A 24187-nucleotide genomic window follows, 5' to 3' on the forward strand; every position below is an offset into this window, starting at 1 on the left:
AGCATCCCCGCCGCCTCCTTGTTTCCCAGCGCAAGGAGCTCCGCCGTTCGTCTGCGGGTGCCGCCGGTGCCGAGAGCCTCAGAAATCACCCCCTCCGATTTCGCCCGTCCATCTCCGGCGCACGAGCAGCACCGCCCACTTGGCCTTCACCTGAGCAAGGAGCTCCACCTGTGCAGTACGCATCTTATTTGGCAAGAGCAATATCAGTCGCTTCTTCTTCCCTCCATCCAGATGTGTTCTTCTTCCCTAGATTTGTTTTCTTCAACATGGACGGTCTCCCGCGACCTTGGTAGGAGAGTTCTTCCAGAACCAGCAGTTAGCGAGCACATATAGCCATGAACAGTCAACGCCGGTGTGGCAGACCCACCCAAGGTAGCAGTTCCAGCTGCTGCAAACGGTGAAGGTTGAAAGAATGATGTCATCTTCAAGGCGAAGTGGACCTCCACGATCTGGCCAACAGATGCGGACGGGTCGGACGACCCTGGTATCTGATGCCGTTGGGTCGGACGATCTTGGTATCTGATGCCGTTACATTTTGAAACCAAAGAAAGAGTGCAATCAGTGATCCCACCTCTGATTACAGTGTAATTTGATTCCATTTTCACTTGCGTTACCGATGGTAACCAAACACTATCTCAGTTCATATGCTATGTTTTTTATTTTGAATTTAGAATGCGATATGTTCAGAAGAAGAATTATTAGATTGCAATCGTTAACCTACGTTACCTTTTCTTCTATTGACTAACCGACACGTGGGCCTGCGTAGTGGGCCGGCAGCCTTCTGCGATAGCAGAATACCTGAATCGCACGCGTTAAGCCTACTCCAATGCTACCAATTCGGCGACATATCAGGTGCAAACTAGGGTGTCCGTGCAAACGCGTGCAAATCAATTAAAAAAATTCTCAAAAAAAATTATGTATATACTTCATAGACTACTCTACCACTATATAAAATTTTCAAGTTCAAATTCATCATATGTTAAGAGATACTAAAAATAGAAAATTCTGACAGATAAATAAAAGAGAAAACTCTTAAAACTTTCTCTTTTTTTATCTCTTAACATATGATGAATTTGAATTTAAAATTTTATACAGTGGTAAGGAAGGCTACGAAGTATATACATAATTTTTTTGAGAATTTTTTGCGATTTTTGTTAGTTGGTTTGCACGTGTTTGCACATGATATGTTGCCTACCAACTCAGCTAGTTTATACAAATAAAATACAATATTTTATCTAGAGGTGTGAGAGAAAGAGAGTCTCGTACATGTATTTTCAAGAGTATGTGAGGCGATATGTAGATCTATATTTTGAGTTGTGTGCTAAGAGTTAGATTGTTAAAAAATTATCTCTTATGCTATCTTAATTGCTATGAGCTAGCGGTTGGCTCGACCAACATCTAAAGGAGGCCTTGTGACAAATTGTATGGACGTCCAGAGTCCGGGAGAGTATAAGGCTATCTCCAGCGATATCCTCTAAATCCCATCCCCTATTTCCATCCTCCATATCAATTTCATCCTCTATACCAAATTTAACTCCAACAACGTCCTCTATTTCCATCCTCTATACCCCACAATCATATTTTTTATTCATTTTCTCCCCTCCCCCGCCGCCGCGCGCCTCCCCTGCCCGCCGCCGCCCCGCGCCTCCCCGGCCCCGCCGCCGCCGCCGACGCGCGCCTCCCCTCCCCCGCCGACGCGCGCCTCCCCTCCCCCGCCGCCGCCCCGCGCCTCCCCTGCCCCCGCCGCCGCCCCGCGCCTCCCCTGCCCTGCGCCTCCCTTGCCCCCCGCCGCCGCCCCGCGCCTCCCCCGCCGCCGCCCCGGCCCCGCCGCCGCCCCGCGCCTCCCCTGCCACGCGCCTCCCCTCCCCCGCCGCCGCCCCGCGCCTCCCCTCCCCCGCCGCCGCCCCGCGCCTCCCCTGCCCCGCGCCTCCCCTGCCCCCCGCCGCCGCCCCGCGCCTCCCCTGCCACGCGCCTCCCCTCCCCCGCCGCCGCCCCGCGCCTCCCCTCCCCCGCCGCCGCCCCGCGCCTCCCCTCCCCGCCCGCGGCCCCGCCCCGCCGCGCCCCGCCGCCCCGCCGGCTGCGGCCCCCCGCCGGCCCTCCCGCGCCCCGCGCCGCCCCGCCCCGCCAGCTGCGGCCCCCCGCCGGCCCTCCCGCGACGTGCAGGGCCGGGCGGCGGCCATGGCGGGCGGTGGTGGCGCCTCTGCTCGTTGCCGCGGGCGGGCATGCGTCGGAAGCCGCGGCGCTCGATGGAGGACGCCGCTCCTTCCTGCGTCTGTGCGGGAGGCAGAGCGCCTCCTCCATTTTACAGTACCCGATAGCGGATGTCGCTGGAGTGATTCAGGCGCTACAGTGTCCCGTATTTTAGAGAACAGAAGCTTTTACCGTGTATCGTTGGAGATAGCCTAATATACCCGATGGGTAAGAAACAGCTGCAGCGACAAAAAAAACAATATTTTTTTAGTGGAAACATTCTCCAACTCAGTTTTTATGGGTTACACCCTCTCCCACGTCCTTCAACCCTGAAAAGCAGATCCAACGTAGAGGTACAGCAGATCTAATCTAGATGAGAAACATTTTTCAAAAAATTTCGTTCTTGTATAGATAGATATGCGATGCCTATGGTTACACGTAACTTACAGATAATGAATAATGCAATCGTGCACTTAGTTACAATTACAACCTAGCAGAACCTAGTTTCACATATTAACAGAACTACGTTGACCATCGTAAGCAACATAATAGACTAATTGTTGATCTGATCGAAACTCCCTACGAAAAAATAAACTAAAGTATTACAGTGTACAGATGGAGATTCTTTTGCCCGATCTCTTCTTGATTAACTTCTAGTTTGTCCCAAAAGGTCATGCTGATCAGCACGCTGTTCTGCAAATGCTGCTAATTGAAATCAAAATCATCAATGCCATTGTAGACTCCTGTGCCATCGTCGTCATAACCATCGTAGCTGTAGTAACCATGATCGAATGTTTCACCATCAGCATCGTCCTGCCCATACTGTGCGTCAAAATCCATCTCTTCTTTCTTATGCGCGCTGCCATCTTCATCTTTAGTCTGCTTGCAGAATTGATCGCCATTGTCACAAAAATGTAGCATAATGGGCAATATAGAGTCAATGCTGTTAGTTCATTTAGTTTTCCAAAATAAATTCAGCTACGCAACCAATAATTATTAAAGAAAATACTGCAGAATCGTTTATAGTATATAATTCATTCAACTCACAGCAGGGTATAATTTATTAACTCTACATGTGAATCTCTATCTCTATCTCTACTGTTACTAAAGCCTAGTCCGTCAATCGGAATTCTAATCAGAATCTGGGTGACCATATATTGAGTTAAGACTCCAAAACTATTTAGAATTAGCGCTTGGTGAATAAAATAGTAAGAAACTGAAGTCCTCAACCGACACGTACTATATTATACATCATGTTAATTAATATATTTATATGGTTTCCCGTAGCAACGTACGGGCATATTTCCTAGTAATATCTTATAATATAAACATAAAGAAACAGGCATACCTTGTATAATTCGCCAACAGCTCCCGCACTAACCTTTGAACCAAGTCCCTGCTAGAAGGGACATTAAATATATAACTTCAGCTTTACAATCGTAGTTCAAAGTTACAGTGCACATAGGACAATTATTTCAGGTGTATGTGACAGAGCACAAGTGATCTACCTTTCGTTTTAGCATGTTGTATGTTGCTTCTGCTGGTGTTTCAGCAGGTTTTGAGCTCTTGGTGTCTTCATTACGTCTTCGTTTCTATGTTACAAATGTCCAACGATGATAGTACCACCCAGCATAAAATGGTAAGCAAATGTGTAATGTACCAGGAAGTTTGATTGCACAAAAGTGTTTCTTACTTTCTTCTTTCCCTCTTCCACAACAACACCTCTAGCTGCCAACTCAGCTGCCAAAGCTTCCTTTGCCGCCTGTTCCTGTAAAACCAAACAGCAGGCAGTAGCATCCTCTGGTCAAGATGAGAAAATGTGTCACATTGGTTGAGTCACCGTTACCTCAAGGTACTCTTTGTTCATTTCCTCCCAGATAATCTTTTTATATTGTGTTTCTTCCTCATTGTGAAGGTACCAATCAACCTACAAAATTTGGAGCATTTCATCAAATTGCAGAAGCTTGTTTGGTCATCACCCCACATTTAACTACTAGTGCCATAAAATAAATCCTGAAAAATAAGATAAAAAGAACTCATCGAGAAAGTACCTCTACATCATCAATATCAGAAAGGCTTTCTGGATCAGCATCGCCTTCACAATTTTCACCTAAGCATGCAAGTTAGCATACAGCTTTCAGAAAATAAAACAATTTAACAAGGATTTAAAACAGGAAAACTGAAATTATTGCTAAGTATGATGGTTCAGGAAGTAACAAACCTCCTCCTTCAGGATCTTTGGACAGTATAGAGTCATTTGTGCATTCCTCAGATGCAACTGCTGAAGATTTATCTCCGCTTATACCCTGTTTGAAGTGAGTTCCCAGAGAATAGAAAAAGGGAGGAAATAAGCACATAATGAGTTGTAAAAGAAAAAGGTAATAGAAACATGTAAAGATGCTCCACATCCCAACATTCAGCAACAAAAAGAGATTTTGGACCATTTGATGATTAAAGTGACTAAACGTTCTTTTTTTCACAATCAGTATTGTTGCTTGGGTCTAGAAGGTTCAAAGTTACAATGGTGCCGAATTAATCTTTTACCTAGGTAAATAGTAGAAATCATGCACTGGGCAGAAACATGGAAACAACTTTACAAAACATAAGTTTTAAAAAGTTCCCAGAAAAGTCTCGCGTGCAGAGGGCATGCTCATACACAGCCATGGAAAATTTCCAGACAAAACTTCATTTATTTTGTGACATGTGAAATCGACAAAAGAGTGAAGAAAAGACAGAAATTCATTGCAATAACTATTTATCCTGATTGTAGGCTTTTCCTTCATTGTTTGCCGATTTCATATATCATGAAAGAAATTGAGTTTGATCTTGACAATTTGTATGATTATAGAACATCAGCTCTCCAGCCTCTCCTGCATATGGTATCTTATTTTTAGGAATTGTTCAAAACTTCTACATATGTTCTACAGGGTTGTTTTCACGTGTCCACCTAGGATTGTCGCCCACTGAGTAACCCTTTCAAATTAAATCTTTTTAGTGCTATAAAGTTTACTTTTACATTGCTGACAGAAGTAGGCACTAGGCAGAACATGGCTTGAATGGAATTGAGGGCTGCACGCCGACCCTGACCACCACTGAGGGCTGCTGTCAGCAAGCAACGGTGGCCCTCATCCCCACATGCCTCCCAATGTCCCTTGACAGCAACCCCTGTCGCCACGCTTCTGCTATACCTCTGTCCCTCCCTGTCTGAGGGGCAGGACATCTTTCATGTCCAACACAAGCCTTGTCGCCAAGGTGCTGCTAAGGATGCACCTTGAGAACACTGGACAGCGTGTCTTCTAACACAATTTGCCTCTGCACCTCGCACAAAAACATACTCCCTCTGTTTCAAAGTATAGTTCGTTTTGGCTTTTCTAGATACATAGCTTGTGCTATGCACCTAGATATACCTATGTCTAGATACATTGTAAAAACTATGTATCTAGAAAAGTAAAAAAAAACCTATAATTTGGAACGGAGGGAGTACTGAACAATGATATCAACTTATGAGACTAACCTATATTGACTCTTACTATCCTAACTTGAAAAGGACTCAACGTTCCAAATGCAGTCCTTGGCTATCACCTTAGGTCTCTTCTGCTGGCACAACGCCTTCTGTCCTCCAGTCCTCCACCCCTACATATGCCTAGACACGACATTGGTACTGATGTCTTGAAAACAAGTCTATAAGCACATGGCTAAGCCACTGAAATTTTGAACAAACAATGTGCACTATATGGAACATAAATTTAGAGAAGTCATCAACTTCCAAACTAAACAAGTTTCCTATTATTGTGGCCCAACATACACTTCAGGAGCAGCAGATAACATATTATGTAATATGTTAGACAAATCAAGAGCTGCTAGACAATTTGGCACACTAAACATCCGCAGCTAATTTACTTGGAGCACCAGAAGCAAGGAAAAATTCAAAACAATTATCGAAGCCTTACTCCAATCCTCCAAGTGACAATCCTGAAGTACCGTCTATACTAATATAATGCAGATGAAATTGGGTACAAATTGTGAATGAAGTTAACAGATATTAAAAAAAACTATAAGGTGGAAAAGTTGCGGAATTGGTGAAATTGCATAAATAATGTCGAATAGTCAAAAAAGAAGTATTTAACATACTGCCTTATTGAACTACAATGTTTGTTTACTTGAAGAATTAAGACTTACCGAAGACGATTATAACAATCAATTTGGAAACAATGCACATGGGTAGGTAAAATCTCTGTTATGCAGATGACAAGATAAGAAGGAAACTACATATAAGTATAATCAGTTTCATCGCAAACTAAATTTATTTTCTTAGGCATACTTGTAAAAGGGACAGGTTTCCTTAAATTCAGGATACCTTTAGGTACCCGGGAACCACCTGCTCCCCCGCCCACGCACACGCAAGCGCACGCACACCAACCACCACCACCCCAGGGAAAAAAATTCCATGCCATTAGCCTTCCTCTGTACAGCAGGTATTACCTTACTAGGAGTTATGGTATTCTCAACATCAGAATTCTGTGTATCACAAAGAGATTCTTCCAGAACTGCCTCCTTAGCTGCAGCAGCATCTTCAGCCCTTTTAGCAGCTTCAAGTCTTTGCTTTTCAGCTCGTTGGAATGCTGGAGGGTCACAACCACCTTCTAGTCCACCCGACAGTTTAGTGAACTGGACAATCAGACAGTGTCAAAAGCAAATGAAGTCTGCAAGTCAATTCGCACATAGTAGATGTGATTTACCTTGTTGTAGCATTTTTCACACAGTCCATGAGCAAAATGCACAGAACCTTTATTATCCTTGTGCTTGCAAAGAACTTCTCCAGACTTGAGTGAACATTTTGGAACAGGCTCTAGATTACATTCATCAGCTGTCGCCAGAAATTCTTCAATCTAACAAAGGGGCATGAAGATATAGGCATACGCACATCTTAAGAGAACTGTTAACATGCATTAAGAATGACAAAAGAAGCAAGCAATGTATTTTTGATAGGGTATGTGTTGTTATTGCCTGCTAAGGTTGATACTTGTGTATTACACCATGATGTGGGATGGAAATCCGTAAGTGAACAGTTTTCTCTAGAAGGTGGCAGGACAAAGAATACCAGTGCAGGAGCATTACAATACAATAACAATTGCACTTTTTTAATTCAAACTGATGAGAAGTGTTTCTGAAAGGGAACTAGGCTAAGTACTGGTAATTCTGTACAGGAACAAGCCTAGAAATGACCAAACTAAAATTATGAATTTACCTTTTTAAAAAACAATATGAATGTAAATGAATAGACTAAACCACATGACAAAAGTCTGGTTGCTTGCAGTTGCTGGCCTAGAAAGGATCAGTATCGCCTCAGGTCTGAGCTTTTTTTCCGAAAATTGGAATTTCAAACCATTACCATGAGATCTAAAACTTGCCATATAATGTTAACTCATGTTTACTGGACAGTTCAGTAGACTATAGAACTGCAGCTTACAAACAAATGACTCAATTTAAATGAGAACAGCACCACATGAGTTAACTGTCAGCCATTCTGCCCTGGAAAACAAAAAAAAGAGCTAAACCAAACTGTCAGTTTTTGGTTTACGGTGTTTGTTTGTGTGTGTGTGTGTGTGTGTGTTTTTGTTTTTTTGGCAACATCTGTGAACCTGGTGGCCAATGGGAAGCACAGCGTCCAGGGTCAGCGAATGGGGCAAGATGTGTGTGGCGAGAAGCGTGAGTGGCTGGGCATGGTGCCGCTAAGCTGGCAGGTACTGGGCCCTAGTCGTGGGGCTGGTAGAATTAGGAGGTTTCAACCTCGATTTGATTCTCCAAGACACATCCTAGTACTCCGTTGGCTTGCTGCTGCTGCTTTCTCTTGTCAAGGTATGCTGTGATTAATCTTGTGTCCTTTTGCACTGGTTGTTGATGTGGGAGAACGATTGAAGCGTTTGGCTTAATATCTGCATCTGTTGTTTCATGATTTCTCAACTGATAGAGGAAGTATGGAGAACTTCAGTGAAAACCTAACACCAAACAGAAAAAGCTGACACCGAATTGGTCAGTTTCTGTCTTTATTGTGCACCGATCGGTTTTGGATTTTTGTACACCGAAGTTTTTGAGCACCGAAAAAACCGAACTGAATATACCAATAAAACCAATTGTCCAGCCCCATTCATGCTTGCAGTGTGCCAAGAATATATTGTAAAACCAAAAAGGAATTTCAATTGAATATTATAAGTTGAAAGGTTCTTCGAATTTGGAAATTTCATGGAAGAAATAAGCATACCGTTAAGCTGCCAGCATCTGTATTTTCAAACTCTATCAATCGCTTAGTTAGAGTGGCTTCACACACATGCACAACAGAAACCTGGGAAACATAAAACAGAATTGATGTCACGCAATGTTCAACCATATGCCTGTCATACACATAAAAATATGCAACCGTAACATTTTCATAATATAAATTGTTGAATAAGTTCAAGTATCCCATGATCATCTGGACTTACAATATCTGCCTTGGTGTAATTATACCCGTGAGAGAGTGCAGCAATGTATAATGCTGCACCACATAATCCACTCGGCTTCCTACCAGTCTGCAAGCAAGGTGGTAAGCTTATTCAGCCTTGTGAAAGAAGATAAGAGAAAGATAGGAAGGAACACCTGCCTGCATCCAGTCTCGCTTCATGCTAGCTATAATGCGTAAAGCTGTGTCTGATACAGCATTATCCCTTCCCCCCAGCAAACCTAAAAACAAAACAAATATATTGTAACAAAACCTGAATAATCAGAACCATGTACATAAATAGAGGAACTAATTCTGGTCAATCCTAGAAGCAAGGTCCACAAGGATCTCATTAGTTGTAACATAGCAGTATAGCACATGTACAATATTCTGATATACATACCCATATGGCATGTAACTTGCAACATTTGCACAAAAAAAACAAACCACTCAACAAATTGTTCGGTGGCACAATTTTCAGTTAGCCATGAGGTAAGATTAGATGAAGTTCAGTCTCAAATCGCACTGAATGGATTAGCCAAACAGAGTTGATGCTGTTAATCAAAACCTGCAGACCTCTCTAGTGCTAATCTAACAGTCCGCATGGTAATCCAACAGTTCACTTTTTTTACTAAACTGTGAACTCACTAAGCAATGATTTATTTTTTATTTGGTACCTATTGAGTTCCACTATTTAGCATAAAAATAGATCCAGGTTGAAGTCATGACGTATTGACAATACATAACCAAATAAAGCCTAGAACGCACAAGAAAGATTATCAGCATTAAGTACATCATATACATATTATAGGAAAATGTAGCTTTTTGTAAGTCTTGGAGCTGAAACACATGCTAAGTGACAATCTCCACGCAGAGTTTCAAGATCAAAATACTCTAATGGGCAAGCCATGATTGAACAGGCAAAATGACGGCTGCTCACAACCATCGACAAGCTTGGACAGCACCTTAGAATATTTGTGCATACCTCAACCCTTTGAACAATTGCACACACTACACACATAAGAACCAATGAACAAAATATACAGTGCAACAGAATATGTTATCCGCTTACGTTGAGTAAAACGATGGATGAAAAGGCTGGGATCTATAAGCTTTTGAACAAATGGATGATCTGAGAGTAGCAAAACTTGGCAAAGTTGGAGAAAAACAGCACCTAGGACATAACTGAAACAAAACAAAAAAAAAAAATCCAGATGAGTTGAGTCATACCAGATAAAGGGCCAAAAAGGTGGGATACTCACACACTTATTTGCAGATAGTCGGAGAAATCGATAAGAAGATAAGCTTTTTTACTTTGCCTGGCAAGAAAAGTAGGTAAAACTGAACATTAGTAAAACTGAACATTAGGTAAAACTGAAGCCAAAAGGAAAGGAATAAAAGGAAGTCAAGCCAGATAAGACTTTGCAAAAGATACCACCAAAAACATGATGGTGAAAGCAGTATTTTGAGGATTAAGAAAGACATAATAAACTAAATTGGGAATTCAGCAATAATCGATGAAACATAAGAGCTTTTGGAAGAAATAGGGTCTGCTTGGAACCTTCACTAGCATTGCGTAGCTTAGCTGGGAGAGGCTAGCTTCGCCTAGCAAAGCAAGGCAAGTTCCCTACGGTGTGTCTGATCCTTCCCTCATCTTTTCCCTAGAAGCAGACTTCCATTCTTCCCTGTACTCTCGATGGGCTACAAAGCTTGCTGGTTGCACAATTTTATTTTCTTTTTTTGAAAACTTTGCTGGTTCCACAATCCCTCGACATGGAACTTGTTCCTAGAGGCAGCAGCATTTTCCAAACAATGAGGACCTCGTCTCCGGCAGCAACAACACTGACATTGATGATGTGGACCTCGGTCCACACAGCAAGATGCTCACTCTGGAAGCAAAGGTGTTGGTTCCAGAATGGGAGCTCATTGTTTATGTGGGGAAGATATATGTTGTGTTTACTTGGAGGAATGCAGCACATATTAACATAGCCTCTTGAATGGGTTTGACATGCATTTATGTGGCCTGGAAGAGCTTACTTGTGTTATAGTTTAGGCATTTAAAATGTTGTAATCCTAATGGACGCTGAGATGAAGCTTCTGAAAGTTACATCTTTACTTTTCTAATGAATATAATAGTAAGTAAAACGTGTAGGAGCTTTTCCTAAAACAAAAGGGGAAGAAAATATAACATTATCTACTGAAGTTCCAATAAGTGAGCCTGTAATTAGGTGGTAGCATACCGGCAGGCAATGTAAAGGCAAGCAGCTGCAACATGTGTTGTTCTACGACCCCTTGTAAAATTACGGTCAAGAGCTAGCTGCACTTCAAAAAGAAGAAACATCAAAATCATGATACTGGATTCTATTTAAAAAACATGACTATTGACTGATAACAGAAATATAGACCTCATAGAAGTGAAGAGCCCTCTTAATGATAGTATCTCCACCGCTGACATGTAAGTTATTGACAATCTGACTAATCTCATCCTTCCCTGTAAAATAAAGTATAAAAATTAGCTCATGGAGTAGCACAATAAGTAAAATAAGTAAGTGCCGAAAATTCATACCTTTGTCTAAGGTTCTTTGATGGGACATTGAATATCCAGACTCAATGCTTGTCAGAATACTTCCAGCCAAGCGGCTCTGTATAGCCCCAAAACATATCAATCTGAGCAATTGGTGAACAAAAAGATAAAAACCAAGTATTACAAGGCATGGAGGCAAAACCAACCTGCCCCGAGTTATCTTTAACAAAATTAGGCTCATCAGTGTATATTTCCTGATCAAGAACCTTTCCACATGTACCACAGCATCTGGTCATCAAATATGTCAGTTAACGTATCAATAAACAAGCCAAGAGCACCAATTGCTTTGTAAAATCTAATGGACAATCATTAACAGGGCAGGAAATAAGGCCATGTTCATAAGAACCATACTGACTGGTTTTGCATCGTATCCCACTAGAATAATATAGAAAGAACAGAGAGATCTCACATGTATCCTTTGTCAGGGTCCTTTATGGAGGGGCAGTAATCAGCACAGTGAGTACAATAAACCATTGCTGAAGGAACTGTACAGCCTCAAATTAACAACTCAAATCAACCTGTGAAATTTTGAATGAGTTTTCTGTTCAGTTCCAAACTTATATGAAACATCCTTCATGTTCATTTCTAAAATAAATGCAGATTGAAAAAAAAAAGAGTTTTGGATTCATGTTCCCCATTTCCCGTTTACCTTCCTTCTTCAAATCAAAGGCTTCCGCAGCCAGTAATATTTTTTCCTACTCCCCATTTCAATATGTTGTTGTTTTTTCTTTTCAGTTTATTACTCATCGCATTTCTCCATGTATGGGAAACCATAGCAACATGTTGTTGTTTTTTCAGTTTACTCATCGCATTTCTCCATGCAAATAATCATCCTTCTTCTTCGAACGTAATGATCATAATAATAGCAACACTCAAGATAATGCTTCATTGCACCCATCTATATAAATTATAGAAATATTAAAGAATGATACAAGACATTTGACGAGTAACAGCAAGAAGATAGTTAAGACAGTCATACCTTGTTGCAGCAGATCTTGCAGTAGCCCCCGGCCCTCGGAAGCAAGAAGATAGTAGCAGCTGAAAAAAAAAACAAGAGCATTAGAGGAATCTTTTCTGTGAATTTCATGCAAGGTACTTGGCCGTTTTTCCTCAAAAGAAAGGCAGGAGTACTGCTGCTCGATTAAGGTGCTTATGCTTCATAGCAGAGCTTTTAGATGGTTGTGCTAGTTTTTTTTTAACAGGAAATCGACATGAAAAAATGTGTTAGCAATACTGATAGTTAAGAGAGAAAAAAATGTACAAAGGTCCAATGCTGATAGTTAAGAGAGGAAAAAATGAAAAAATGTGTTAGCAATACACACAGCATCTTGAAGAGATGCACAAGCCAGGGGCGGCGGCCTGGGGGGCGGGATGGGCGGCGGCCAGGGGGCGGGGGCCAAGGGCGGCGGCCTCAGGACGGGGGCCAGGGGGCGGGGGCCAAGGGCGGCGGCCTCAGGACGGGGGCCAGGGGGCGGCGGCCTCAGGGCGGAGGCCAGCGGGGGCGGCGGCCAGGGCGGCGGGGGCCAGGGGGCGGCGGCCAGCGGGGGCGGGGGCCAGGGCGGCGGCCGGCGGCGGGGGCCGGGGGCGGCGGCCAGGGGGGCGGGGGCCGGGGGCGGCGGCCAGAGGCGGCCAGGGCGGCAGCGGCCTGGGGTGGACAGGGCGGCGGCCGAGGGGGCGGGGGCCAGGGGCGGCGGCCCGGGGGCGGCGGCCAGGGGGGCGGCCAGGGGCGTCCAGAGCGGCGGTCAGAGGGCGGCCGGGGGGCGGATCTGCCGGCGGCTCGGGCCATGGCGGCGGCTTCCCCCAGGGCGGCGGCCAGAGGAGCCCATGGCGGGGAGGTCTGTCGGCGCGAGGAGTACTTGGAAATCGGCGGCGGCAGGAGCTCGAGCTCCTCGGCGGCGGCAGGACCACGGGTGGGGAGGTGGGGAGGGGGGGGCGACGCGCCTGGTGAAAAAAAGTGCGGCGCGATAGGACGCGGCGGCCAAATCGGACGCCTCACCCGCGGCGAGAATTTCTGTGGCTCGTTTGTGGAATCTTGCCTAAGATTGTGTGGCGGCCTATGGTTAGGAAGTTACCTACCATACTATGGCGTGCCTAAGCTTAGGCTGCTTACCAAACAGCCCCGTATTCTCTCATAATACCAGAAACACAGCAAAGCAATATTGGCACCGTAATAAGACCGTTCAGAATACCTGGCTGCAAAAACAGCAAGGAATGCGACAATGCAAATGCAGCCAAAAAAATAGCCCTGTACTACCTAATCACTTAGGCTCATCCCAGGAACGTACCTTTCAACATATCAATATACTCCTTAGGAAATGAAAATACAGGCTCAATAAAAGGAGCACGGCAAAGATGATCTACAAATAATAATGAAGATGATGTCGCGAACACTAAATGAAGAAGAACAAAGAAAATAGGCAGGCAATGAGAGAAGGCACAGACTTTGCCTCGCTGCCGCCTTGACTCTATTACAACACATTCTTTTAACATGATTCTCGTTAGAATCAACACGTAGCACCAACGGACAGTAATGGTCTCCTATGTTGACAACATCAACATAGATAGACTGAATAAAGGAATGAAATTCTATATGCTTGAGAATATATAGCACATAGAAGAAAAGGCACTAACTGACGATGATGCCCCAACAAGGAACAGCTGAGGAGGCTGCACCTGATAGAGCAGGAAGGCCAATAAGCACAGCCATACATATTGGTACAGATGCAAATAGATCACAGAAGAGCAAGTCAATAATGCCACACACCGAGCAGGGTGAAGAACATGGAACAACCGAGCACAAAATGAGCCGCACTGAATCAAGATAATCCTTAAAAAAGAACGGACCTGCACTTAAAAATGCAGCTGGTCGGCCTTCAATAAGACCAGTGCGCACACGATGACCATAACGGCCATGACAGCTTCCCCGAGCACTACCACGCACACGACGGACGGACAAAGCAGAATGGGCTGATGTAGAAGATAATGCGCACGCAGATGACCGAGCATTTGTTGCCCTTCTAGAAGGCACTGAAAATAGAAGCCAACACAGCTATGCAACCCACACAGAGAAATAAATGCACTGAAAAAAAGAAATGACACTGAAGCAGTTAAGCAAATGAAGACCATAACTAAAATGGAGGTCAAATGCAAAAGTAACCTAAAGGCAGGATAGCACAAATGACAACCCCCAAAAAAGGTCACTGCACAATAACAATATCCTGAGTACAAAGGGCATGTATTAAATTAAATTGTGAACACAATAACAGGAAAAGCAACGCACATTGACATAATTTACGAGCCACAAGGCTATTGCAGGACAAAAGTGCGCACAACAGCAATGAAATGACAAAACAAAGCCTTTGCAACCGAGCATCGCTATAGAATAAAACATGAGCGCAGGCAAAGAACACATCATACTCTTAAGAGACTAATACTAAGAGCAGGACTAGGAACTGTCACAAAATGAAATGAAGCCAAGTGCGCAAAATAAGCAGACGGCTGGCTATAGAACAATATAGATATGATTGACACACATATAGCACAAATAAAACAAAACGACAGAGTTTTTTTCCCTATTTGCAGAGGCTATCCATAGGAGTAAGAAGAAGCCGCAGTCAGAGAAGAAAAGGAAAAATCATACCCCAGAATAACCAGTGGCGGACGCAGGATGGCAAACTAGGTGGGGCGAAGAAGACAGTAAAACAAGATTTTTTTGAGAGCAGGGCGTGGCGTGGCGCTGGATTTTTTTGAGAGCAGGGTGCTTGGCGCTGGATTTTGTTGGAGGGGGTTTGCTCTGGTCCCGGCGGGCGGCGGCCTCTGCGTGCGGCGCGGGCCGGGGGGGGGGGGGTGGCTGGCTGCGCTCGGGGCCTCCGGGCGGCGGCGCTCCGTCGGGCCTGGGGGCGCTCGGGCCCTCCGGCGCTCCGTGGGTGGGGGGGGGGGGGGGATGGCGGCGCTCGGAGGCCGGGCGGCGGCGCTCCGCGGGCGGGGGGAGGGGGCGCGGCCTGGCGGCGCTCAGTGGGGGGGGAGGCCTCCGGCGGCGGGGCGGGCGGCGCTCGGGGTGGGGGGCGGCGGGGCGGGGGGACCTGGCGGCGCGGGGGTCGGGGGAGGCCGGGGGGGTGGGGGCCGCGGGTGTGGGGAGGCCGGGCTGCTGGGGGGGGGTGGGGGTTGGAAGCGCGGTGGTGGGCCGGCCGGACTGCTGGTGGGCCGAGGGTGGGTGGGATAGGAAGTGGGCCGCCCGGATGGTTGGTCTGGCCAAATTTAGCCGTAGAGCGTGTTTTGCTCCACCTAATCTTTAGTTTTTTTATAATTTTGCAGTGTACTTTGTATAGCTGTTAAAGGATCAAAAAATTGAGATGGGGCGATGGCCCACCTTGCCCCCACTGTGGGTCCGCCCCTGGCTTCTGACCCATCCAGAATATGGCGATAACACATGCCCCCTAGTTTCGGCAATGGTAATTCCAAAATCATTTATTTTAAACCACCTTGACCCTTCAGCTTCCAATCCGTATATGCCTTTCCGACTTCCAACCGATATGACTGCCTTGTACCAATCTCCTCAAGAACTGACACGATGCCGATTCACCTTTCCCCTTGATTTACCTTTATAAACTTACCCACGGCAACTTCCCCAGTCATCTTTTTTACGGCCATACCAATTACACTCCTCCTCTTTTTCCACCATGGCTTCTTCTTCCTCTGCCTCCTCCACCATTTCTTATGAATCCGAGTCCTCTCGAGAACCAACCCCGGAATACGACCCAATCGCCGCTTACGAGGTCCGTGCCCCCCTGCATTGGGACGCAGAGGAGTGGGACTTTCGTTACCAGTCAGAGGACGATGAATCCCTGACTGATGGCGAGGATCTCACACTCCTCCTCGGGGCCGAGCTGGAGGAAGATGAAGACGACGCGTCTTGGGGGGAAGACCTTTCTTCCTCGGAGGAAAGAGCCGATTCCTTCTCTTCCGAGGAAGATCCGATGGCAGGTACCTTCCTTCTTGGCAGGTCATCAGACGACACTTCCGACGGCAGCGCAGGAGCCGAAGACGATGACAGCTTCCCCAGCGACGGTAGCGGAGACGACGACGACAGCGGCAGCGATAGCGGCGATAGTGGCCCTAGCATTGCTCCATCGCCCAAGCGCCGCAAGACCTCTGGCGTATACTGGTGGTAGGTCGTGGTATCCTCATTAGGCCACTCTTAGGAGTAGTTAGCTCCTCTTTTGTATTCACTGTCTCGCTGTGAATGAAATTTACTTTTGTATTGGCAACTTTTCTTGTGCGCAATTGTCTGTTTTAAGAGTCGATGGCAACGCATCGGCCTTAGAATATACCGATTCGGATCCGAAGTAACTCTTCAATTTACTTTACCCTTCCGCTGGCCTTTCACCCAACGCAAATCTCTAAAGATTCTGGGATCCAGATCAACTCCGATCCCCTTTGCTCTCAAACCCTAGCCGCAAGATCCTCCCCGGCCCTTGAGACACATATCCGATCTTGCGCCGCCAAACCTAGATCCGCCCTCCAGGATCTCGATTCAGGATTCCCGATGGCAGAGTCTTCGCGCACCGCCGCCGCCGTCTTCGGCCTGAAGGTGAACTCCGACCCCCATTAATTTAACACAGCATCTGCAAGTTTTACTGCGCGGTTAATTAATTCCTCCCTCGGCAATCTTGTTTTTCTTGGGGTTTCTTAAGGCTTCCGATATCTTCTTGCCGCACCCTTCTTCCCCCAACTCTTTCTGCCTTGGGCCTCATTCCTATGAGAAATCCATAGATTTGATTTCTTGTGAGGCCAATCGGATCCCCTTTGTGAGTCAGGGCATAGACCTAGAATCTTGGTCGGACAGCCTCCGCGCTTGGCCAAATCCACCTGAAAACTGGATAGTTTGGTACAACAGAGTAGCGAGCGCTTACCAACCCTTATGGGAATCCATCGGGATAGCCGATGCTCTGTCTCTGTCCCTCTCTCCCCTTGAAAAAGATGAGAACCTTCTGAAGACCATCGGCTATTTCTGGTCTGACGCCTTGAATTGTTTTCTCTTCGGGCACATCCCGTTAGCACCAACATTGCTAGATATTATGATGATTACCGGCTTGGACATATCGTCAGCCTGCCCCTCTGCTTACAGCCTCCCTGTAGTCCCTTATAAACTGTCTTCCAAGACCGAGTGCACTAACTGGAGCACATACCTGAGCCAACACCAGAAAAGCAAGGGCCCTGTATCGGAGAAGGAGCACACAGCCTTTCTGAACCTGTGGCTCGAACATTTCCTCTTCTGTGGCCCTTCCCTCGCCCCAACCAAGAACTACCTCTCCTTGGCTTATGAGCTGGCCAGGGGTCAATCTATTGGCCTTGGTAGGCTATTTCTCGGGGAACTTTACAGATATCTCCATTTGATGACTTCTAGCCTTCTTTCTCAGAAGAAAATCAGAACCGGTGGCCCATGGTGGTTCATCCAGTTGTGGGCTCGTCTTTATTTTCAAAGTTCTGACCCTGATTTCCCTTCCTTAGTAGGCAATTCCTTCCCTGATCTGAGTGGGAGACAAATTAGGTGCACTAGTTTCGGGCAGGCCTTGTACAGTCTCCCTGGCGGAAAACTAAATCCTCTAGATGCTTCCCGTTGGTTCAAGGTTTTCTATAAAGGCCTTGACAACCCAAACTTCCTTCCTTATGCCGATTCTGAGCTCTTCGAGAACCCGGCTACCTTCCGATTAGCCGATATTGCCTATGATGCCAACACTAAGCGCCTTTACTCCATCATGGTTCGGCCCTGTCTCCTCCCAGTTGGCATGAGTACCTCTAACCGGATCCTCAAGCCTGGTTATGAGTTTTACCAGCCAGTCGTAGCAGCCCGGCAGTTCGGTCTTGCGCAGGTGCCTCCCCACTTCCTTCTCCACCTGTTGACATCAAACAGGGTGGACCTTCCTGACGCCTTGACCACCCATAGGTGCTACAGCCTGTTCACAGACCTCCCCTTATCTGTTCCTGCCAATCTTTCCTTTACTTCTTCGGCTGTTGACTTCGATGAATGGTGGTCGATGTGGAAAACTCATGTTTTCCGAAGAGCTCTGGGCCCGATGCTGCAGCAGATCCATCCTGAGTATGATATTCCCGCCGAAGAGGTACCGCCTTTGATTGACGTTTCTTCTTTTAACTTTTACCAGACCCCTCCTGAATCCATTTTCTGTTTCTGCAGCAAGAAGACGGCCCAGAGCCGATGAACAATGATGGGTCGCCCTTTTGCTTCCTGGCGGTTGCTCCTGTGGTCCTCTTCGGCAAGAGTGCGCCTCCTCCTTCCAAAAGCGTGATGCAGATTCAGCCGAGCACCGTTAAGCTAACCCCCAAGCGAAAGCACTTTCAGAAGCTGTTGCCCCCCGGGCTCGCGCTAAGACGAGGAAAATTCTTGTCAGAAAGGTCCGGAAAGAAGCTACGCCGTCTTCCCCTATTCCATCATCTCCAGTCACCAACCAGGTTTGGCCCCTCCTCCCGCTTTGCAATCGGACTTTTGTTCATATCTCCTTTAACGATGCTTCCTTCTCTTGTAGCCTGCCGTTGTAGAAGTCTCCAGCGGGGAGGAGCCCCCATGCCAGAAGGGCCCAGCTTCAGAGGTGCCAGAGGACGTGGATGCGCCCATCAGGGCCTTGATCATTCTCCGTGATCCCGGCGCGACAATCTTAGAGAATCCTTCCGCATCGGCTGTTGTCCCAACTGCCTTGCCAGGCCCGCAGGCGCCGATCGTGACTTCATCCCCTGCTGGCCCCTATTTGGAAGGACCCCCTACTGCCTCAGCCACTGCCGATTCCCCTGTACGAGAGGTACGTCCCGCGAAGCCGACCGTCATCTCATCGGCTGTCTCTCTCGCGGAGCCGACTGTTGCTCCGTCGGCTGTCGCCTCTTCTTCCGGAGGTGCGGTTCATACAGCCTCTGCCGCCATCGTTCATCCTTCAGAAAGGACGCACCCCCGGGAGCCGATTGTCCCTTCGTTGGCCATCGCTTCTTCCTTCTCAGGACAGGTATGGCTTTTCTTCGCAATTACTTTGATCTTTCCCCGCAACGCCTTGCTTACCCTCTTTTCCTCCAGAACCTGGATCTTTCAGAGCTCCTTGCGTTTGATCCTGCCACGATTGGGTCGACCATATTGGAAGCCGATGACTCTCCCTCAGGCCTGACCAGCACTGCCGATCGGCTCCTCCGCGTGAAGGATCTTCTGTCGGGTCCGATCTCCGCCCTGGTTCAAGATTCCAGTGCAGTTAAACAGATCCTTGACGAGGTCAGTTCCCAGCTCCCTGTGAGCCTCCAGGCCAAGCTCTTTCCGGCCGGATACCTTTCTTCCTTCCAAGCAAAAGTGGCAGAAGCTCGCCGCAGGATCGAGACTCGGCGTTCCCAATCCCTCTTAAGGACCATCATCGCTGAGATGTGTCAGTCGATCAACAAGAAGAAGGCCGCACTCGACGCAAAGGTCAACACATCTGCTTCTGCCCATCGGCTTCGCCTCTTGGAGAAAGAACTGGAAGATCTTGAAGCCAAAGTCCGGACCACCAAGCAGCGCATCCAGGAGGAGAAGGATCTCATTGCGGGTTCTAAGCAGGAGGCAGAAGCTTTGACTTCCAAGCTGAAGACGGACTTGGCCGAGCTGAGCAACTTGAGCAAACAAGTGGTGCTGGGGGTGGACGAAGAGGATGAAAAGGTACTTGCTGAGGTTGACCGCATCCGCCTTGATGCTATCACTGCTATAGACGCTTTCCTTCAGTAGTCCTGTTTAAGATAAACTTTGTGCCTTTATGTAGTGAACCCACTGTGTTTTCATGTAGTGAACCTAGAGTCGATGGTGACACATCGGCTGTCTGATAATTTATGATGCTTGATTGCCATAAGCAGAACTTCTAAAAGTCGATGGCACCGCATCGGCTGTTCTAATCCTTTCTATTAACATACGGGCCGATCAATGCTTATCGGCCTTTTCCCGTTTCCTGTCTTGCCAACGCCAACGTCGTTGATTCAGCCTTCGCCCCCCTTCTTAGCCTGCTGGTTGCATCGGCTTCTTGCCTGATGGGTGCCATCGGCTTCACTGTTCGTTAGCCCACATACTTGGGAAGTATTTCTTTAGGTGTTGGCCGTTGACTGCTACTGGAAATTTGACGCCGTCCAATTCTTCAAGCATGTATGCGTTCCCGGGTAGGACCTGATCAACCCTGTACGGTCCGTGCCAGTTTGGGGACCACTTGCCATACGCTGCGTCTTTGGTTCCCAACGGTAATACTGCTTCCCAAACCAAGTCTCCTATCTGAAATTCCTTTGGCTTGACCTTTTTATTATATGCACGGGCTACTTTAGCCTTATTCTCCTTAATCTTCTCTAGTGACCATAACCTTAGTTCCATGAGGTCCTCCACATTATCACTCATCAGAGTAGCATATTCTTCAGCGGATAGGTCATTCTGGAATTCTATGCGCCTGGACCCGGCTGTAACCTCCCACGGTAACACGGCTTCCTGCCCGTAGACCAAATGATAAGGGGAAGTTTTTGTCGCCCCATGACAAGATATACGGTATGCCCATAATGCTTCTGACAAGACTTCATGCTAGCGTCTGGGATATTCATCGATCTTCCTCTTAATCAATTTGATAAGGCTCTGATTGGATGCTTCAGCTTGCCCATTCGCCTGGGCGTAATAAGGAGATGACCTAATCAGCTTGATACCCATATCGGCAGCAAACTTCTTGAATTCTTCTGAAATAAAAACTGAGCCACCGTCCGTTGTTATGGTTTGTGGGATCCCAAATCTGTGAGTAACATGTTCCTTGACGAACTGAATCACATCTTTGGATGCTACTGACTTCATTGGGACGGCTTCTACCCATTTGGTGAAATGATCTGTGATAGCTAAAATGAACTGGTGACCCTTGCTAGACGGAGGATTGATTTTGCCGATCATATCCATGCCCCAGCCTCTGAACGGCCACGGTTTAACAATGGGATTCATTACGGACGCTGGCACCGTCTGGATTTTTCCGAACTTCTGGCATGCTTGACATCCTTTATAATACTTAAAACAATCTTCAAGCATAGTGGGCCAGTAGTATCCTGACCGCCTGATTAGCCATTTCATCTTGTGAGCTGACTGATGAGTCCTGCACGTTCCTTCGTGAACTTCATGCAGGAGCCGATTGGACTCGGTCGGCCCCAGACATTTGAGCAACAGCCCCTCCAAGGTCCTGTAAAACATATCATCTCCTATCAGGACGTACCTCATGGCTTTATATCGTATCTTCCTGGGTGCCCCCCGAGCCGAATCCTTCAAGTAGTTGAAGATATCGGCTCTCCAATCTCCCTGATCCAGGAAATACACCTGATGTCTTGATCCATCGGCTTTGTATCCTGAAGCCAGCTGCGCGAGATCATTAGCCTCTGCATTCCGAGCTCTAGGTATCCAATAAAAATTTATATACCTGAACTGGGCTATCAGTTCCTAGCATTGCATCCACAACGGAAACAATAGCTCACTTTCACACCTGTAGTCCTCTGTGAGTTGGGAGATTACCAATTTAGAGTCTCCGAAGACCTCTACGGCTTCAGCTCCGGCCTCCAGAAGCAATTCCATGCCTTTACGTACCGCCTCATACTCTGCAAGGTTATTAGTACAAGTGGCAGGTAACCTAATTGAGAAAGAGTACGTTGCCCCCCGAGGCGATACCAGCAAGATGCCGATTCCACATCCATCTCCACAGGCGGATCCGTCGAAATACATAGCCCAGGCTCGTATGGAAAGCGCTGCTATGTTGGTATTAACCCTCTCAGCAATGAGGTCTGCCAATGCTTGCCCTTTAACTACCTTCGCGGGTTGATATCGGATGTCGAATTCTGATAATGCAAACATCCATTTTCCCAATCGGCCTTTCAACACAGGAGCCGATAGCATATGTTTTATAACATCCGATTTGCAGATGATAATTACCTCAGCCGATAGCAGGATGTGATGAAGCTTGGTGCATGTAAAAAATAAACAAAGGCAAAGTTTTTCCATGTCAGAGTACCTTGTTTCGGCGTCCAACATCCTTCTGCTGAGGTAAAACACCACCCTCTCCTTGCCATCGTATAATTGTATTACCACCGAAGCAATTGAGGTGTCACCGACCGATAAATATATGTAAAATGGCCTGTCTTGCTGTGGTGGCACCAACACAGGTGGTCTCGACAAATATTCTTTGATTTCTTCGAATGCCCGTTGTTGTTCTGCCCCCCAGCGGAACTCTTCATTGGTTTTGATTTTTACCAATTCCATAAAGGGTTCAATCCGCCCAGATAAGTTAGAAATAAACCTCCTGACGAAGTTAATCTTACCAATAAGTTGTTGGAGTTCCTTCTTGTTAGTGGGTGGCACCATAGTACGCATGGCCTCCTGGCTTTTTAGGCCAATCTCTATTCCTCTTTCATGAACCAGGAAACCCAAGAACTGCCCAGCTGTTACACCAAAAGTGCATTTTTTCGGATTCATCCTGAGCCCAAATTTTCTGGTTCGTTCCAGAACTTGCCGTAGATCATCCAGGTGCCCTTCGACTGATGCTGACTTTACCACGACATCATCGATGTAGATTTCTACCAGATTGCCGATTAGGTCATGGAAGATGTGGTTCATGGCACGCTGATATGTTGCACCGGCATTTTTCAATCCGAAGGTCATAACCACGTACTCGAACAGCCCCACCGCTCCGGGTACTCTGAACGCCGTTTTGTGTATATCTTCGGGGGCCATAAAAATCTGATTGTACCCAGCATTACCATCCATGAAACTCAAAATCTTGTGGCCGGCAGCTGCATTGATTAATATTTCTGCAACAGGCATTGGATATTCATCTTTCGGAGTGGCCCTATTAAGATCCCTGAAATCCACGCAAACCCGCCATCGGCCATCTTTCTTTTGTACGGGTACGACGCTTGAAATCCATTCGGCATATCTGCAAGCCCTGATAAATCCGGCTTCTATCATTTTCTCTATTTCCTTTTTTACTTCGACCAAGACATTGGCTTTCATCTGACGTATCCGCTGTTGGAACGGCCGAAATCCACTTTTGAGAGGGAGCCGATGCTCCACTATGCTCCTATCGAGCCCAGGCATCTCTGTATAATCCCAGGCAAAGCAATCGGCGTATTCCTTCAATAGAGTTATCATCGGCTCTCGCAACGACGGATGCAATTTCTTACTAATGAACGTTGGTCGCGGCTTATCCCCGGGACCAATATCGATTTCTTCAAGTTCATCAGCCGATGTGAAGCCATACCCTAACTTCCCGTCTTCCGTTAGATCAATGCTGCAGATAGGAAAAGAAGATAACAAAACGATTTCCAGCCGATCGTTAGTATCGGCCAATACACATATCTCATTATTTTCCAAGTTTTTATGAAAAGAATCAGGCCGGCTGTGAGTGCTGGCCATCCCATGACAACTATGTAAAACACCTGTCACCAAAAATTCATTTTTTGGGGGCCGATTGCGCGAATCGGCCTCAATGGGTACATTATCGTGACGCTCTTCATGCAACTTTTCTATTCTGTAAGGCCAGTGGATAAGACCAGCCTTACTCCGTTTTTTGTAGCCTCGATGCGATCACACCCTTCTAAGCTTATCCCTGAAATTGGCTCTTGGTCCTCCGCATCCCAGATGCTCATGGCAGCATGCGAAATCTCGATTGAGTCATCTGCCTGGACTACCTCCACTTCATCTCCATCCCATTGGATCAAACATTGATGCATTGTTGAGGGGATACAACAGTTGGTGTGGATCCAGTCCCTGCCGAGTAAGATATTATAGGTGCTTTTGCTGTTGACGACGAAGAAGGAAGTCGGGACGGTCTTGCTCCCGATGGTGAGATCTACACTGAGGACACCCTGAGCTTCTGAAGTTTACCCGTTAAAGTCACTTAACGTGACATTGGTCT

At 46.7% G+C, this 24187-nt stretch overlaps 1 protein-coding gene across 4 annotated transcripts in view; it reads right to left on the reverse strand.

Moving 5' to 3' along the window:
* Positions 1 to 2573: 2573 nt before the first annotated feature.
* Positions 2574 to 24187, reverse strand: part of LOC112902358 (transcription factor IIIB 90 kDa subunit-like) — a 31100-nt gene continuing 9486 nt past the window's right edge. Inside the window, exons 1-22 of one of the 4 annotated variants that reach the window (XM_025971400.1) lie at positions 14893 to 15096; positions 14097 to 14331; positions 12232 to 12290; positions 11662 to 11770; positions 11399 to 11480; positions 11235 to 11310; positions 11074 to 11159; positions 10909 to 10985; positions 9931 to 9987; positions 9741 to 9853; positions 8831 to 8910; positions 8673 to 8759; positions 8453 to 8533; positions 6930 to 7079; positions 6673 to 6858; positions 4412 to 4496; positions 4242 to 4300; positions 4037 to 4117; positions 3884 to 3958; positions 3699 to 3782; positions 3539 to 3589; positions 2574 to 3069 (exon numbers count right to left, since the gene is read on the reverse strand). In XM_025971400.1, the coding sequence (XP_025827185.1) occupies positions 2896 to 3069; positions 3539 to 3589; positions 3699 to 3782; positions 3884 to 3958; positions 4037 to 4117; positions 4242 to 4300; positions 4412 to 4496; positions 6673 to 6858; positions 6930 to 7079; positions 8453 to 8533; positions 8673 to 8759; positions 8831 to 8910; positions 9741 to 9853; positions 9931 to 9987; positions 10909 to 10985; positions 11074 to 11159; positions 11235 to 11310; positions 11399 to 11480; positions 11662 to 11726 (1749 nt within the window). In that variant the 5' untranslated portion in view covers positions 11727 to 11770; positions 12232 to 12290; positions 14097 to 14331; positions 14893 to 15096 and the 3' untranslated portion in view covers positions 2574 to 2895. Of the gene's footprint in view, positions 3070 to 3538; positions 3590 to 3698; positions 3783 to 3883; positions 3959 to 4036; positions 4118 to 4241; positions 4301 to 4411; positions 4497 to 6672; positions 6859 to 6929; positions 7080 to 8452; positions 8534 to 8672; positions 8760 to 8830; positions 8911 to 9740; positions 9854 to 9930; positions 9988 to 10908; positions 10986 to 11073; positions 11160 to 11234; positions 11311 to 11398; positions 11481 to 11661; positions 11771 to 12231; positions 12291 to 14096; positions 14332 to 14892; positions 15097 to 24187 lie in introns of those variants that run through there. The other 3 variants (XM_025971399.1, XM_025971398.1, XM_025971401.1) reach the window with 3 other exon arrangements.

Source organism: Panicum hallii, chromosome 8 (assembly GCF_002211085.1).
Source record: "Panicum hallii strain FIL2 chromosome 8, PHallii_v3.1, whole genome shotgun sequence".
Taxonomy (NCBI): Eukaryota; Viridiplantae; Streptophyta; class Magnoliopsida; order Poales; family Poaceae; genus Panicum; species Panicum hallii.